Source organism: Pecten maximus, chromosome 16 (assembly GCF_902652985.1).
Source record: "Pecten maximus chromosome 16, xPecMax1.1, whole genome shotgun sequence".
NCBI classification, from domain to species: Eukaryota; Metazoa; Mollusca; class Bivalvia; order Pectinida; family Pectinidae; genus Pecten; species Pecten maximus.
This window is the reverse complement of record NC_047030.1, coordinates 5,590,355-5,605,294: the sequence shown is the minus strand read 5'-3', so window position 1 is coordinate 5,605,294 and position 14,940 is coordinate 5,590,355. Positions and strand designations below refer to the sequence as shown.

The 14,940-nt window shown below is 34.9% G+C and overlaps 1 protein-coding gene across 1 annotated transcript; it reads left to right on the top strand.

Annotated features, from left to right (window-relative positions):
* The first annotated feature begins 2,613 nt into the window (after positions 1-2,613).
* LOC117345095 (aldehyde dehydrogenase, mitochondrial-like) lies at positions 2,614-12,303 on the top strand. Its single transcript, XM_033908045.1, has 14 exons — positions 2,614-2,788; positions 2,982-3,086; positions 4,018-4,158; positions 4,830-4,956; positions 5,277-5,338; positions 5,767-5,895; positions 6,333-6,446; positions 6,789-6,891; positions 7,432-7,616; positions 7,769-7,933; positions 9,451-9,608; positions 10,176-10,250; positions 11,465-11,504; positions 12,059-12,303. Exons 1-14 carry the CDS (start codon positions 2,738-2,740, stop codon positions 12,089-12,091), a joined length of 1,488 nt encoding a protein of 495 aa, XP_033763936.1. The 5' UTR covers positions 2,614-2,737; the 3' UTR covers positions 12,092-12,303.
* The last annotated feature ends 2,637 nt before the right edge of the window (positions 12,304-14,940 follow it).

The following is a 14,940-nucleotide window of genomic DNA, read 5'->3' as shown; positions in this document are numbered from 1 at the left end:
TGTCTGTATGGTAGCACATCATATGTCTCTGACTGTAGGTATGGGGAAGTTAAACCAAAGCACTGACTATATTCCAATTCGGTCCTTTACATAGTGATCAGAACTAACTTTAACCAATGTGTCTGTTTTATTGTTTCCACAGATTATTACTACGACTATGTTGGGATGGGTAGGGGTTGCTCCTGCTCACCATATCGATGTCGTCATCGCTTCGCCTTCAGAGGAAGATGCAGAAGTAGATATGATCGACCCAGTTTCCGTTGCTGCTATTTTGGATTCCGGGGCGAATACGGAGATTATGATTTTGATTTTTATGATTAAAATGACAGGAATAATAGTTAATTACAGAAAGCCATTGGACCAATATTAAAGAATGCAGATACTCCTAATTAAAATTACGATACGAACGTAAGATAATCTATCCCTTGGCAAAACATAAATTAATTGGTGTATATTCTTACATGTTACGCTGTTTAGCGAGTTTAATATCATCGTGAATGAAACGCAAACACGTGTATTCTGGAAAATTAGCTATTTTGTTATTTAAGATTAGTTATAACACTTGGACTATGACAAAAAAACTGTAATGGATTTTTTTCTTATTTTGGTATACTTCATAGACTATGTGTTTCATGTTAATGGAAAAGTGCAATAAAAGATAAAATAATTTGACTATTTACTTTTGTATTTATTTTGACTAAAGAGTCAGCAGTGGTTACATTGAAACTTCGCACAGACACAGTATTCCGTAAAGCCTAGCCTAATATCTACGGGTAGTGTCCTGGCTAAATGAATTGAAGACAATAATATATTTACAATAATATATGAATAAAACAAATCTTATATCTATATTTTTCAACAGTAAATTGTCTTCGAAAAAGAAGCAGTTTTATTGTAATACTCTAAATTAGTTTGATTGAATTTTTTAAATGGCCATAATGAGCTTTTTGTGTAGCTTGGCACATCAGCATACGAGTAAACATCATGTTATTAAAGCTTATTTCCATTTGTGTCACTGTTGTTTCTAGTTCCACCTCCATGGTTAACAGTGGGCATAAAGAGTTGTATATTCGGAATATGAAGTGTTTTATTCTTTCACGAATAACATTGTAATCGTGAAGTTTGCCTTAATTTTGATAATCCTAAGCAAACAATTAAATCAACGTAACACTGTCCCATTTAGCAACCTCAAATGTTTGGTTTTTGTCATCACTGTGTAAATTACCTCCATTATCATACTAGCACTATATAAGATGTCTGTACTTGGCAGCGTTTCGGCTCATTGCACACTACGTAATACAGTCGTGCTTGGGGAACGACCAGTTAACCCTTCATATTACCAATACAAAAGTATATACAATGTAATATGAAGGGTAATGTTTGTATAACATTTACGATTGTAATACAGTATGGAAGGAAAGGTAAACCCTTTTTATTCTCTATAATCAGGCCTGTGGAAACAATGATAATCATATAAAAAGACATTAATAATTGTTATGTAGTACAGTTCTCTGTACAATGTTATTACCGAAACCTGTTTGAAATTAAACATCTCCATCTCGATAGCAGAGTTAATCTTGTTTTGACATATGTTCAACTTTTTCAGCTATCTTATCTCGTCTGCTAGGAACCAACACATACCGCTACCGAAGCTATATTTTCCTGTGAAGAGGCTTTTTCGGATAGTCCACAAATTTTGATATATAACCCATTCATTGCTTTTTCAACAAATGTGAATCTTTTATAAACCACTTCATTTTGAATACACCATTAATAATACTCTGCATTTCATAATACAAGTGTTAACTGTTTAACCAAAATAATCACCTCTGGCCAGGCTGTCCTGCTGTAGTCTACTACCACAATGACATTTTTCTTATTCTTTTTATCATTTACCTTTCCAAACACATAACTTGATAATACATAGATTTCCTTAACGCTCATTAACACGTTGAAGATTACCAGTATTACCAACACAATCTCAAATCTGTACTTACTGACCTCTATAATAGTTTATGTTGACCCCGCCGTGACGTGGTCAGAGGAATGCAGTGTCCGTAAACAATGCCGTAAAGAGGTTTGCAGAGTTCACCATACGATATCTAACAGTGATAAGGATGCTGAACTCGTTAAGAATTTTGATGAGATTTCTGATACTCACTCGCATGAAAATTAAAAAAAGATTCGACATGTTATTATTTCGTGTTTAGCTCTATCTTCGTCAAGACGGGAGCCGGGCATACATGTTTCTAGTTGCTTCTGATAATACATACACAATCTAATCACTAAATCTAGAAAGGCATTGCATTATGTATGTCCCGATAGGGAGAGGCAGCTGATTATATATAACGTTCAGAGCTGCTATCTAGGGTTTAGCCTTGAAATAGTGGTCAGATGCACATCTCACGTGCTAGGTCGTTTAGTTTCTATTACTTATTACTATTGATTAATTCATGTTTAAAATGTGTTTCCTTAAATGCTAATAACTCGTGGATAATTCTTGCATTTATCTTTTCTAAAACAAATGATTACAAATGTAATTGCAAATAAATCGTTGAATCATTGAAAAGGTCAAAGTTGACTTATCTTCTATCCCTGCTTAAACAAGCATAAGGGTGAATTAGAATATAATCTCAAATATGAAACATGTGTATACATATATGTACATGCATGTAATCACACATAATCATTTACAACGCCACCCAGAGCATCAGTCTTATTATCACGAATCAACAAGATGGCTGGTACCACGGCGCCTAACCGAACACCCGAGATCAAATACACACAGGTAAGTAATAAAACGAAACTTCGTGAGTGGGATGAGATACTCTCATTTTATTCAGAGGGTGGTCGATTAATGAGCGAATCAGGGAGACGCATTTCGGGAAATAGATAGAATTCTGAGGTTCAAACTCCAAAAGCAAAAATATCAAACGTTGAAACATTTTTTCCAAAGATGTTCAAAAATTATTTATTTACAGATTTTCATCAACAATGAATTTGTAAACTCTGTAAGTGGGAAGACGTTTCCAACATTGAATCCTTGTACAGAAGAGAAGATTGCAGACATACAGGAAGGTGATAAGGTAATGACTCTTTGCAATTAAGTACATATTTGTAGTTCTGGTAAATACTAGACGCAATATACCGCTCGACTAGAAAGAATACAAACAAACCGCGTTAATTCCAGCCAAAATATACCGCTCGACTAGAGCGAATACATGTATCCCTGGTAAATACTAGCCGCAATATACCGCTCGGCTAGAAAGGATACATGTTACCCTGGTAAATACTAGCCGCAATATACCGCTCGACTAGAGAGAGTACATATAACCCTCGTTAATTCCAGCCAAAACATTCTATTCGACTTGAGAGAAATACATGTTACCCTTGTGAATATTAGCCGTACTATATCATGGCCCCTGTTACGTAATCTTTCCCGAAATTATCAGTATATATTTTTTATGACAGAATCAGCACGTTGAACGTTGATAAGACTATCAAATTGGCCTATCCTTGACATTACACAAGTGGCGGTCAAAATGAACTTCACAAAGGTGAAGAAGGCCACGAGTTATACGAACGTTATTGGCGTTACAAATAAGACATGAACTTCAACCGATATATTTGTTATCTTCTCTATATCGCTTTGGCAGGAATATAGCTGAATAGAAATGCTACCACAATTTCAGCAATCTGATACTGGTCAAAAAGGTTAAAATTCCAGTGCAAATATTTTTTTATAATAAGTGCAATTTTAATGCAAAAATAGGTGCTGTATTCGCAACACACTTAATAATGGCATACTATGCAGTTTGAAACAAATATTTATTATGAAAATGTCCTGACCTCAATGCAGTCAAGATAATCTGAAATTCATTCCATTGCATACGTGAACACATGTGCTATTACCGCAATTAAAATACAAACCTTTACATTGTAATATTCAATGTATATGTATATATACATCGTTTGACCCGGAGGCTAATATGACATTGATGATGTATACATTTTCAGGAAGATATTCAGAAGGCTATCGATGCAGCAAAAGAAGCGTTCAAACTTGGATCGCCATGGAGACGTCTAGACGCCAGCAAACGTGGAGCCTTATTGGACAAGTTAGCTGATTTGATTATGCGAGATGCCGAGTACTTGTCGGTAGGTTTGTTTAATCTTCTGGCATGCTTCATGTAAGAAGGACTGTTGAATCTTATATGATTTGTTTATCAACACTGTATTGTTTGAGTAAACCATAATTAAGAGGTGCACGAGCAGGGGAATAATATGCATTTTACTGCATGTTGTAATTGTGGTGCAGGGTCGGGATAGCTTCTCTAATTTCCTCTGTTGATGGACATTGGGGAGTCCTAGAATAAGACCCGCTGTATCCAAATGCATATTGATTGCAGAAGCCGACTAAAAGGTGTCTCCTTGAAGAATAGCAGAATCCCCCCCTCCCCCCTCCGTGTCCTCTGTTATGGGAACACTGAAGAGGCCAAACCTTAACTTTAAATCAGGTTGTTTTTGTAAGGTACAGTGTTTACGAAAATCATTAAAATGTACCTTTTGAATTTTTCACTATTTTTCCTCACTTGATTCAAATATTTCAAAATTTAAAGTTGTATTTTCTGTTAATTGTATGGCTGGACATTCAGCCACGGCAATTTGTACGCGCTCCGATGCGAGCCGCACTTTGAAGGGGTTGCAAAACTCGTAAAAAAATGGACACGAACAAAAGCTACCCGATAACCAGTTATAAACATTTATAATGTTTCGATTAAGAGATTCACACAAACTATAGGGTTCAACGATTTTCTTTTATTTTGCAGAGCCTTGAGACCCTGGACAACGGGAAGCCTTATACGAACTCATATCCAACTGTTGTTGCTTCTGCTAGTAGTATCAAATATTTCGCTGGATGGGCAGATAAAATTCAAGGCAAAACCATTCCCATTGGTGAGTAAAATTGGGTAAAATTACAATAATGGGAAAGGTTCTATATAGGGAAGTAAGAATGTGATACAAATAAAAACAATGTGATAGAAATCATTTAAGATAAATACATTTTATTTATAGTATTATTTACCTAATATAAGCGTGACAGTAGTTGCTATTTTGCACGGTTTGATCTTCATTAGTATATATAAACGATTCCATAAGGCGTTGTGTATTCTTTTAACTCACACAAAGAAAGTAAAAAGGAGTAAAGAAGATCTGTTTGTACTATTACATTGCAACGAATATGCCCTCATTAGAAACCATATACTCCTCGACAGATGGAGACTACTTCTGTTACACCAGACACGAGCCGGTTGGAGTATGCGGCCAAATTATTCCGGTAAGTTCGTTAAAATTTCCAAAAATAAGTTACCGAACAAAACTCACTAATGGCCCTAAAATCTTCCGGTCAACAATTCTGATTTTGATGAAGTGATTACATTTTATATTATCTGTGACTTGGTTAAGTTTCAATGTTGCATCAGATAAAATGTTGAATTTTTTTCTTGTCATAGTTTAAAACCGATATCAAAACGAAATCTTAATTCTTACTCAAACTCTTCAAACGAAGGGCAACATAGATCGATAAGCGCATGTTTTCAGCCTATGAAAAGAACAAGGAGATTAATGTCAGATGTTTCGGAAGGGTAAGCGTCCCCTGCCTCATCGACGATATCCGCCATGCTTATCTTGATTAAGTCACATTTTTGTGACTAGGTGGTTACAACACATTCATTACAAATCACTATGTCTTTTTTTCCTGTTTAGTGGAACTTCCCCATTCTTTTGATGATGTGGAAATTGGCCCCAGCAATAGCCACCGGTAACGTGGTTATAATTAAGCCAGCCGAACAGACACCTCTTACAGCTCTTTACGTTGCGGCCTTAGTCAAGGAGGTAGGCACCAATTCTTTAATATGATACAAATATATGATAAAGAGGGCAAGAAATGTAAAATAATACAAGCATAATCTTACAATGTTTGGTGTTATTTGACCTACGGTTATGGTTAAATAAGGGGGCATATTCAGATGGCGAGGTTACAAAAACGAAACGAGGCCTCATTTCATATTACGGGCGACTGAAAGTGGGCCCCTGAAGATTTGGGAATTTTCTTCTGTGTCTTTTATTCAATGGACATTGAAGATACCAAAATATATCTTTTACCTCATTGCAAACACTTCGAATCTTAGATCTTTCATCACTGTCCCTGTCTTTCTTTGCTTGTTTTTTTTTCTATAGGTGTCTCCCTGAATGTTGTCATAAGTCTTCATTGTTGTGAGGACATTATACCCCTAAACCAAATAAACATTGTGTTACTACATACATTACAGGCAGGATTTCCCCCGGGGGTTATAAACGTGGTCCCTGGGTACGGCCACACTGCAGGAGCCGCTCTATCCGGTAGCATGGATGTGGACAAGATCGCTTTCACAGGTTCTACCGAGGTATGTCATTTTTGTATCATTGCTTTAAGGGTTGAACATGGTCAGATGATGTGTGTAACAAAATTACGGATTTGTTACTATACTGGTCACACTCTATTAACTTTTGCGTGAGCATAAATCCGCGAAATTATTAGAAGGTTGTGGAGAATAGTAGAGAATCAGTAAACAAAATCAACACATTCATGAAAATATCATCATTTATATAAATAGCACAAGCTTGGGAAGTTCTTGATCCCAGCAGAAGAAGATAAATCATAATCTCGTCTACTTGGTAGCAATTGTTTACCGGAGAGTATAATCGTAATTCGAATGCAACTTATCAATGTTATAAACAATTTATAGGTCGGACATCTGATAATGAAGGCCGCGGCAGAATCTAATCTGAAACGTCCAACGCTTGAACTTGGAGGGAAAAGCCCCAATGTGATCTTTGCTGATGCCGACAGTAAGTAAAGGATCACTATGTAGGATCTATACAAACTACATAAATTTACCACTTGTGGTTCCTAACATTCTTACTCACCCAATAAAATCATTCGTGTGGTCGCATCCAACTGTTTTTCAATCCACGCCACTTTTTGCGATTTCATGTCCTAAAATAAATAAGGCCTTAATACGAAATTCCACAACAATAATTGAGATGAGTGGGCCGAGCAATTTCAGTTTTATAGTGTAACCGTAATGAAATGATATAAATCATGCACGACCAGTCACATTTTACTGAAAGAGCATAAAGTAGAAAAGATAGAATCCAGTATTCAGTCACATCATACGAATCGTGCAATTGCTGTAAAGCCCTACCCTTAGGACAGTTTTTAACGTATAGAGAACACTATTAAATATGAAACATCTTTCAACTGTTTTGACAGTTTCAGAAGAACGTCAAGTACGTGAATAATCGGATATATTTGCATAGATTTAAAGTAGAAATTAATGCACATGTACAGAAATATAACACATTATGGTTTTATGCTATCTATTTCAGTGGACGCCGCTGTAATGTGGGCGCACGAAGGAGTCATGTATAATTCTGGGCAGGTGTGCTCGGCTGCGAGCCGCACATTCGTGCAGGAGGATATCTACGATACCTTCGTCCAGAAGAGTGTGCAAATTGCCAAAGCCAGAAGTGTGGGAGATCCTTTCGATGCAGCTACGAAGAACGGCCCGCAGGTGCGAATGAATCTTGACAATGCAACTAAGATAGAAGACGGGGTTTTATTTAAGCAATTATTCCAATTAATAAATATAAACAAATAAAAAAATGACTTTCATAGAGGATGTACATAAAACATAACAATGAATAAATGCTGTTTGTATTATAGATAGACGATGAACAGCTAAAGCGAGTCATGGAATTGATTGAATCTGGGAAGAAAGAAGGAGCCAAATTGGAGTGTGGAGGAGAGAGACTGGGTGACAAGGGTTACTTCGTCACACCTACTGTCTTCTCAGGAGTCCAAGACGACATGCGCATAGCAAAGGAAGAGGTCTATATCAAATACACATTCAACGGTTAAAATTGATATATATTACAATTAAATTGTTATAATAGTAGATAGCAAAACGACTTCATTCTTGTGCAATGTTAATCAGAAGTGCACTGCTATCGTTTTTATTATAAGATTTTGAAATTGTTAAAGTTACATTTAATATTCTACAACATTTTAATTTAGTTTGCTGCTAAACTGAATTTGCCAGCGAAAATGATAAATTTACTGTAACCTTGGGAGTGAGCAAAGTAAATGTTGTATGTGTTTTTTTAAAGAAAGATTAACATAACGGCTCAGAAGGTTGGCACGGTTGGCATATAGCTAAGCTAGAAAAAAGACAGATGTCTGTGTGGTGGTCCTACAATCTTTTATTTGCATTCTCTGATCGGCATGAACTGTTCGTTACCTGATATGCATTCTTCTTTATGAAAATGTTAGATTTGAAAGACAAGTCACTCGGAATGTGTTTAGTCTGCCATTGCAATGCGGGTTTGAATGGTTATCACATCCACGATGAAGGAGTAGTACATCGCCAGTTTTTTTTTATTTATTGTACTTTCATTATATATCATACTGGTTTGAGCGTAACGACTCATCAATCCATTTCTGAGATTACTCACAAACTATTTTGGTCAATGTCAAGGCTGAAGGGTATATAGTAAATTGTCTAAACACAACATAATTGTACGTGCATAGCTTTCAATTCCTGATAGATGTAAGGAAAACAGGCTTGCTGTGCAGATATTGTTAAAATATTGCACGTAAAAACTGAACAGACGGTACTTCATTTATACCTCGACGAAAGTATTCGAATAGCATTCTCTTCTTGGATTATTGACATTCCGTTGATGATAACACAAGGAATGATTTTAATATTGTCATTCAAATCAGGGTTTTAACATATAGGTTGTGGTTGAAGCGGTGGATATATTCTTATCGTACGATGTGTTTTGCTGTGGTCGGAAACTTGCTTAGTTATAGATAGACAAGGCTGAGCGTATTTTTATACTAATCATATTTAATGATATAAACACAGTTGTATAGAATACCACATTTACAAGAAGTTAACATACATGTAATTTTTAAAGACGGTTTCAATATGGTTATGAAAAGGGATAATTATTGACCTATTGGAACTATGCAAATATATTTGGAGGGAATAATGTTATAATTGATAGTTTGTAGCTTTACATTTTTCATTTATCAGAGGCAAACTTAAATTGATCTATTAAAATATAGTAGGAACGGCCAGGAGAACTATAGGCGATATTGACTACACTTATATGTTAGCACCTTTCGACAGGTGATAAGATAAAGTGGTGAATTCTAGGCAGGTCTGTGTGTAGTTATTTAGTTAGAGGAAACATGAGATCTGTATGACAGGTGTTGCTCCAATCAGTATGCGGCTATTCAAAGCCAAATGTCGTCTTTCAAGCGAATTTTAATCAATCATCTCTCTTAAATATCCAATTTATTTTAAAACAACAAAGTATAATTTTGCTTCTTTTTAATAGATTTTTGGACCGGTCCAGCAAATCATTAAGTTTAAAACGATGGATGAGGTGATAGAAAGGGCAAACAAGACACAATATGGTCTAGGAGCTGCTATCTTCACCAAGGACATCGACAAGGCATTCACATTCTCTCAAGCTGTTAAGGCCGGAACTGTTTGGTAAATATGAAAAACAAACAAACAAAAAACAGCAAAAAAAAGAAAAAACAAAACAAAAAACAACAACAACATAAACAAAAAAATGGAATCATTTCTACCGCATAAGACCATTATAGAACGATGCGTATGTATGACTAATATAACAACTGATTTTAAGAAATCCATTTTACTGAAATGTCATGATACATTGGCATGATTTTCCCCGGCCACAACATTTTACTGAGCTGATATAGGTCAGCTAATTTCCCCTGTTTATCCGTTTAGTTTAAAGGCGGTCCCGGTATCAAGAGGGCAACAGGTGTTGATATTACAGAAATCGATTTGAGAGTTATGATATTGAAACTATGGCAAAACAGCAGCGTCTGTTTGATTTTGTCTTCTATATTTTGACACAGATTCTATATACAGTCGAACCTTGTTATCCCGAAGCCAATGCAGACATGGAAACACTTCGAGATATTTTTTTACTGCCGGAACTGAAGTTTTACTTCGATTTATCAGAGTTCGAGATAATAAGGTTTGACTGTGTATTCATAATACATTCCCATTATTTGTCTCCCTTGTAAGGGTCAACTGCTACAACATCATCAGTTACATGGCTCCATTTGGTGGATTCAAGATGTCAGGACTCGGGCGTGAACTGTAAGTTTCATTGTTGTTTTAGCATGCTTTCGTTTGTTATTCAGCGCTATGTGATCACATTGTAATACAATAACATTACTATTCAAATCGACGTTAAAAACCAAGTAATTGTCGTGGTCACATAGTCGAATCTCGTGACATTTCTTTAAGAAAAGCATAACAAATAAAAGATAAGTAAAATAAGTGCATACGAACCCACTGACATATGATGTATTATATATGAAATAGCTTTGCAGTGGTATGTATATATATGTTTATTTATCAACTCTTACATGATACATACCAATTTAGCAATACATTCATCATCGTAGATACTTTTTTTTTATTACATTTACATGCGTGCTATATTTTTTCGTATTCTGAACGACAACATATTGTAATCTAAAAGCTGATTTTATTACACTGTTGACTACAGAGTATCATTGACTTACTTTGATCAGTTTGACATACATGTATCTTCCTTTTCAATGCATCATATTGATAATTTAACAAAATGAACAAAACATCAACAAAAATATGCATTTTCTAACAACAAATAGCAAAAAAATAAAATTTGATACACATATATTTAATTATAATTAATAGGTACTTCTCTGTAAAATATAATGCCAAATATTTTAAAGATTTTTTACGTTATTGCACGACCCAAATCCAATCTATCTTGTGCCTTAGGTAAAATATTATACTTCCAAAGTATAGTCCATCATGTAAGGATTTCATGTTCCTTCGCTAATTTACGTATGATTGACAAACGCTGAGAGAATAATTGGATTGGAGCTGTATACCAGGCGAAAATAAATAACTATTACTCAAAAGGTTTACCAAAATACCAAAAGTCTGACGGGGATATGTTATGAATAATGTTAAAAATAGATTTGTATTATTTTGTTTGGGGTGAGTGTCCTTGTGACACCTAAGGCAAAAGGTTATTGTAGCCTGACGTCAGTGAAGAGGGGTAGATATATTCAAAGTGTCGTAATATGACAACATGGATTCATTAAGTATTCAATTAGTGCCTAGTTTCTGCTGGACCCATGATTAATCTAATTACAATGGGGTTAATATGCAACTAACTCGAATATGCTAGGGAATTCAGGAAAATATACTGTCGCTTTTGGTTTTCTTGATACAATTCTCTTAAACATCCCATGCTAGTATGTCCTTCATTTTTTTTGAAATCATTACTTGATAATGAGATACGATCTGTTTTACAGAGGGGAGTATGGTCTGCAACAATATACAGAAGTGAAAAACGTAAGTTTCTTATTTCCATGTTTTAGGGAATGTGATAATTTTTGTGGCCATTGTTTTTAACAGATATATACTCCTTATACGTGACCATTCTAATGTGAAACTTCGATAACAAAACCACCTTTAAGACAATTTCCATTTAAAGTACCGATTTAGTTGTAATATGCACAAATATTGAATACGCCTTGAAATATCGTTAAGAAATGTTTAGATTTCGAATTTAGACCATATTTATATTCAGAATTATTGCATACACTTTATAGATTAATTGCATAAGTTAATAGAGAAGCGTGATAGGCTGGTGCCACAAGTAGTTAACTATATAATGGTGAACTAGATATACTGAACTGAGTATATACTTTGACAATATTGACGTCTTTCGAAGATTGGGATTTGTGATTATATGACAGGGGTCGGATTGTTGGAAGATGTCCAAATATGTTGAAGTATAAATAGTAAATGTTTCAAATTACCAGCAAAACTGTTGTATATGTAATCATCTTTATGATTTATCATTATGTCTTCATGTTACTTACCTGGAATCTTGTATTATGTAGGTGGTGGTGAAGATTCCTCAGAAGAATTCGTAAAAACACCAGTTGTTTCCGTACAGATGCCAAGGATATCATAACAAACACATTGTTATATAGCTCAACACCAACAAAAGTTGGCTATAAACGTTTAGTACTCACAGGAAGGCGGAGATTAAATATCTCGTAACATACCAGGAACAGATTTCATTAGTCTTTCTCTTATTTGTATTTTAAATGTTTCAAATAAAAATTCTTTGTTTTTATCATTATCTGTATGTGCCATATGAGTGACTGTTTTCTTCCGGTTAACATTGATATGCAATAGCTCAATATTTCTGCCATGGAATGACATAGAATTAGCAACCATCCTGTCAGTCTGATAATAATTCAGCATTCGTCAGTATTTTATAAAGTGGAGTTCTTATCAGGTTTAGAGAGTTATTGTAAGCCTTAAATATATCAATATACCCAGGTATATGTGCACTTTTATTTTTGTTTTGAAACAAGCATTTACATGTTTTTGCTTGTGATTCCACGGAATATTGAGAATAAACATGTATAGGTACGATTGCAAATATAAATAATTTTAAGTACCCAAAAGCCATCTAACTTGCTTCCAGAGTAACATCTGTTTAAAGTCATAATTCATTTTCTGTCAGATACAAGATATCGTATCGTCCACAAAGAAACCAACTATAAAGGAAGTAAACCGTGTCATTAAAAACGGAGATTTGGATAATAATATTACTATCTAAGATATTTCTTTATAATGTACGCGGTAATATTCATGCAGTTTTGTTTCATGTTAATGGGGTGAAATGATTTATCGATTTAGTGGTTTGTATATCTCGTAAGCGATTAACGTTTGGGAAGGGCTTTTAAATGGGACATCCTGCGATTTTTCTACAAGCATTTTTGCAGACATCGAAATCAAAATGTCTCTGGATGAATTGCTCTCTTAGACTTGCACATGCCAAATAATATCTTCCAACATGATATTTGCAATATGTACATTAAATACCGTATCAAATGAACCATATATTTACCCATTCCATCTCCTAATCAAACCTGTATACAGTGTTTCACCACAGAACATCTCGATCCTTTTAACTTTGTATACATTACTATGATCCTGATGAAGGATGTACGGCTTATCAGGTATTATCTGTTTACCGGAGGTTAAACTATGTGGGGTACGAGCTGAACAGGTGAACGGCACACCACATACGTGGATTAATCATGTTTTGCTACCGTCAGCTGAGCAAGTAATACAAATACAACATAAAGATAGATAACCGCCCCAGGTAATGATTTCAAACACGGGTGTACTTTGAACATATTTACATGTACAGAATGTTAAAGGACATAAAGAACAGAAAATAATTGGTATCTTTTTCTTTATATAAAATTCATTCCATTGCCATGACGATATCATATTCGTAACATACAATAGTTGTCAAATTTCACGATGCTAATATTTATACAGCTGACGCAGTTAGAACTAGGTTTCGGATAGTGAATTTCAAGATGCTACTATTTCACAGTTCCAGTTGAAGCTAGGTTTCGGATATTTAATTTCACAATGCTACTATTTCACAGTTGTTCCAGTTAGAACTAGGTTTCGGATAATAAATTTTACGATGCTACTATTTCATAGTTGCTCCATTCGGATATTAAATTTCACGATGCTACTATTTTGCAGATGTTCCAGTTCGGATATTATATTTTACGATGCTACCACTTCACAGTTGTCCAGTTAGAACTAGGTTTCGGATAATACATTACCCGCAACACAGACTTGTAAACTGTTTACAGTTAATACCCTTATACATCTGTGTGCATTTTCATGCTATAATAAATGACCATGAATAAAATCGCCCGCGATTACCAGCAATGGCGGTAAGTGATTTTGTTATGCTGACTTGTTTTGGTAACCGCAGTACACAGTTTGACATAGTGTCTCTGTGACGTCATTTGGAATGCATTGTACTGCATAATAATGTAAATTATCCATATTTTGGTTTTATGTGTATTCGTTTTGGTTTGCATGATGAGATTAAACTTAAAGAAATTTGATGTTCATGTTTTGCTACCGTCAGCTGAGCAAGTAATACAAATACAACATAAAGATAGATAACCGCCCCAGGTAATGATTTCAAACACGGGTGTACTTTGAACATATTTACATGTACAGAATGTTAAAGGACATAAAGAACAGAAAATAATTGGTATCTTTTTCTTTATATAAAATTCATTCCATTGCCATAACGATATCATATTCGTAACATACAATAGTTGTCAAATTTCACGATGCTAATATTTATACAGCTGACGCAGTTAGAACTAGGTTTCGGATAGTGAATTTCAAGATGCTACTATTTCACAGTTCCAGTTGAAGCTAGGTTTCGGATATTTAATTTCACAATGCTACTATTTCACAGTTGTTCCAGTTAGAACTAGGTTTCGGATAATAAATTTTACGATGCTACTATTTCATAGTTGCTCCATTCGGATATTAAATTTCGCAGATGTTCCAGTTCGGATATTATATTTTACGATGCTACCACTTCACAGTTGTCCAGTTAGAACTAGGTTTCGGATAATACATTACCCGCAACACAGACTTGTAAACTGTTTACAGTTAATACCCTTATACATCTGTGTGCAATTTCATGCTATAATAAATGACCATGAATAAAATCGCCCGCGATTACCAGCAACGGCGGTAAGTGATTTTGTTATGCTGACTTGTTTTGGTAACCGCAGTACACAGTTTGACATAGTGTCTCTGTGACGTCATTTGGAATGCATTGTACTGCATAATAATGTAAATTATCCATATTTTGGTTTTATGTGTATTCATTTTGGTTTGCATGATGAGATTAAACTTAAAGAAATTTGATGTT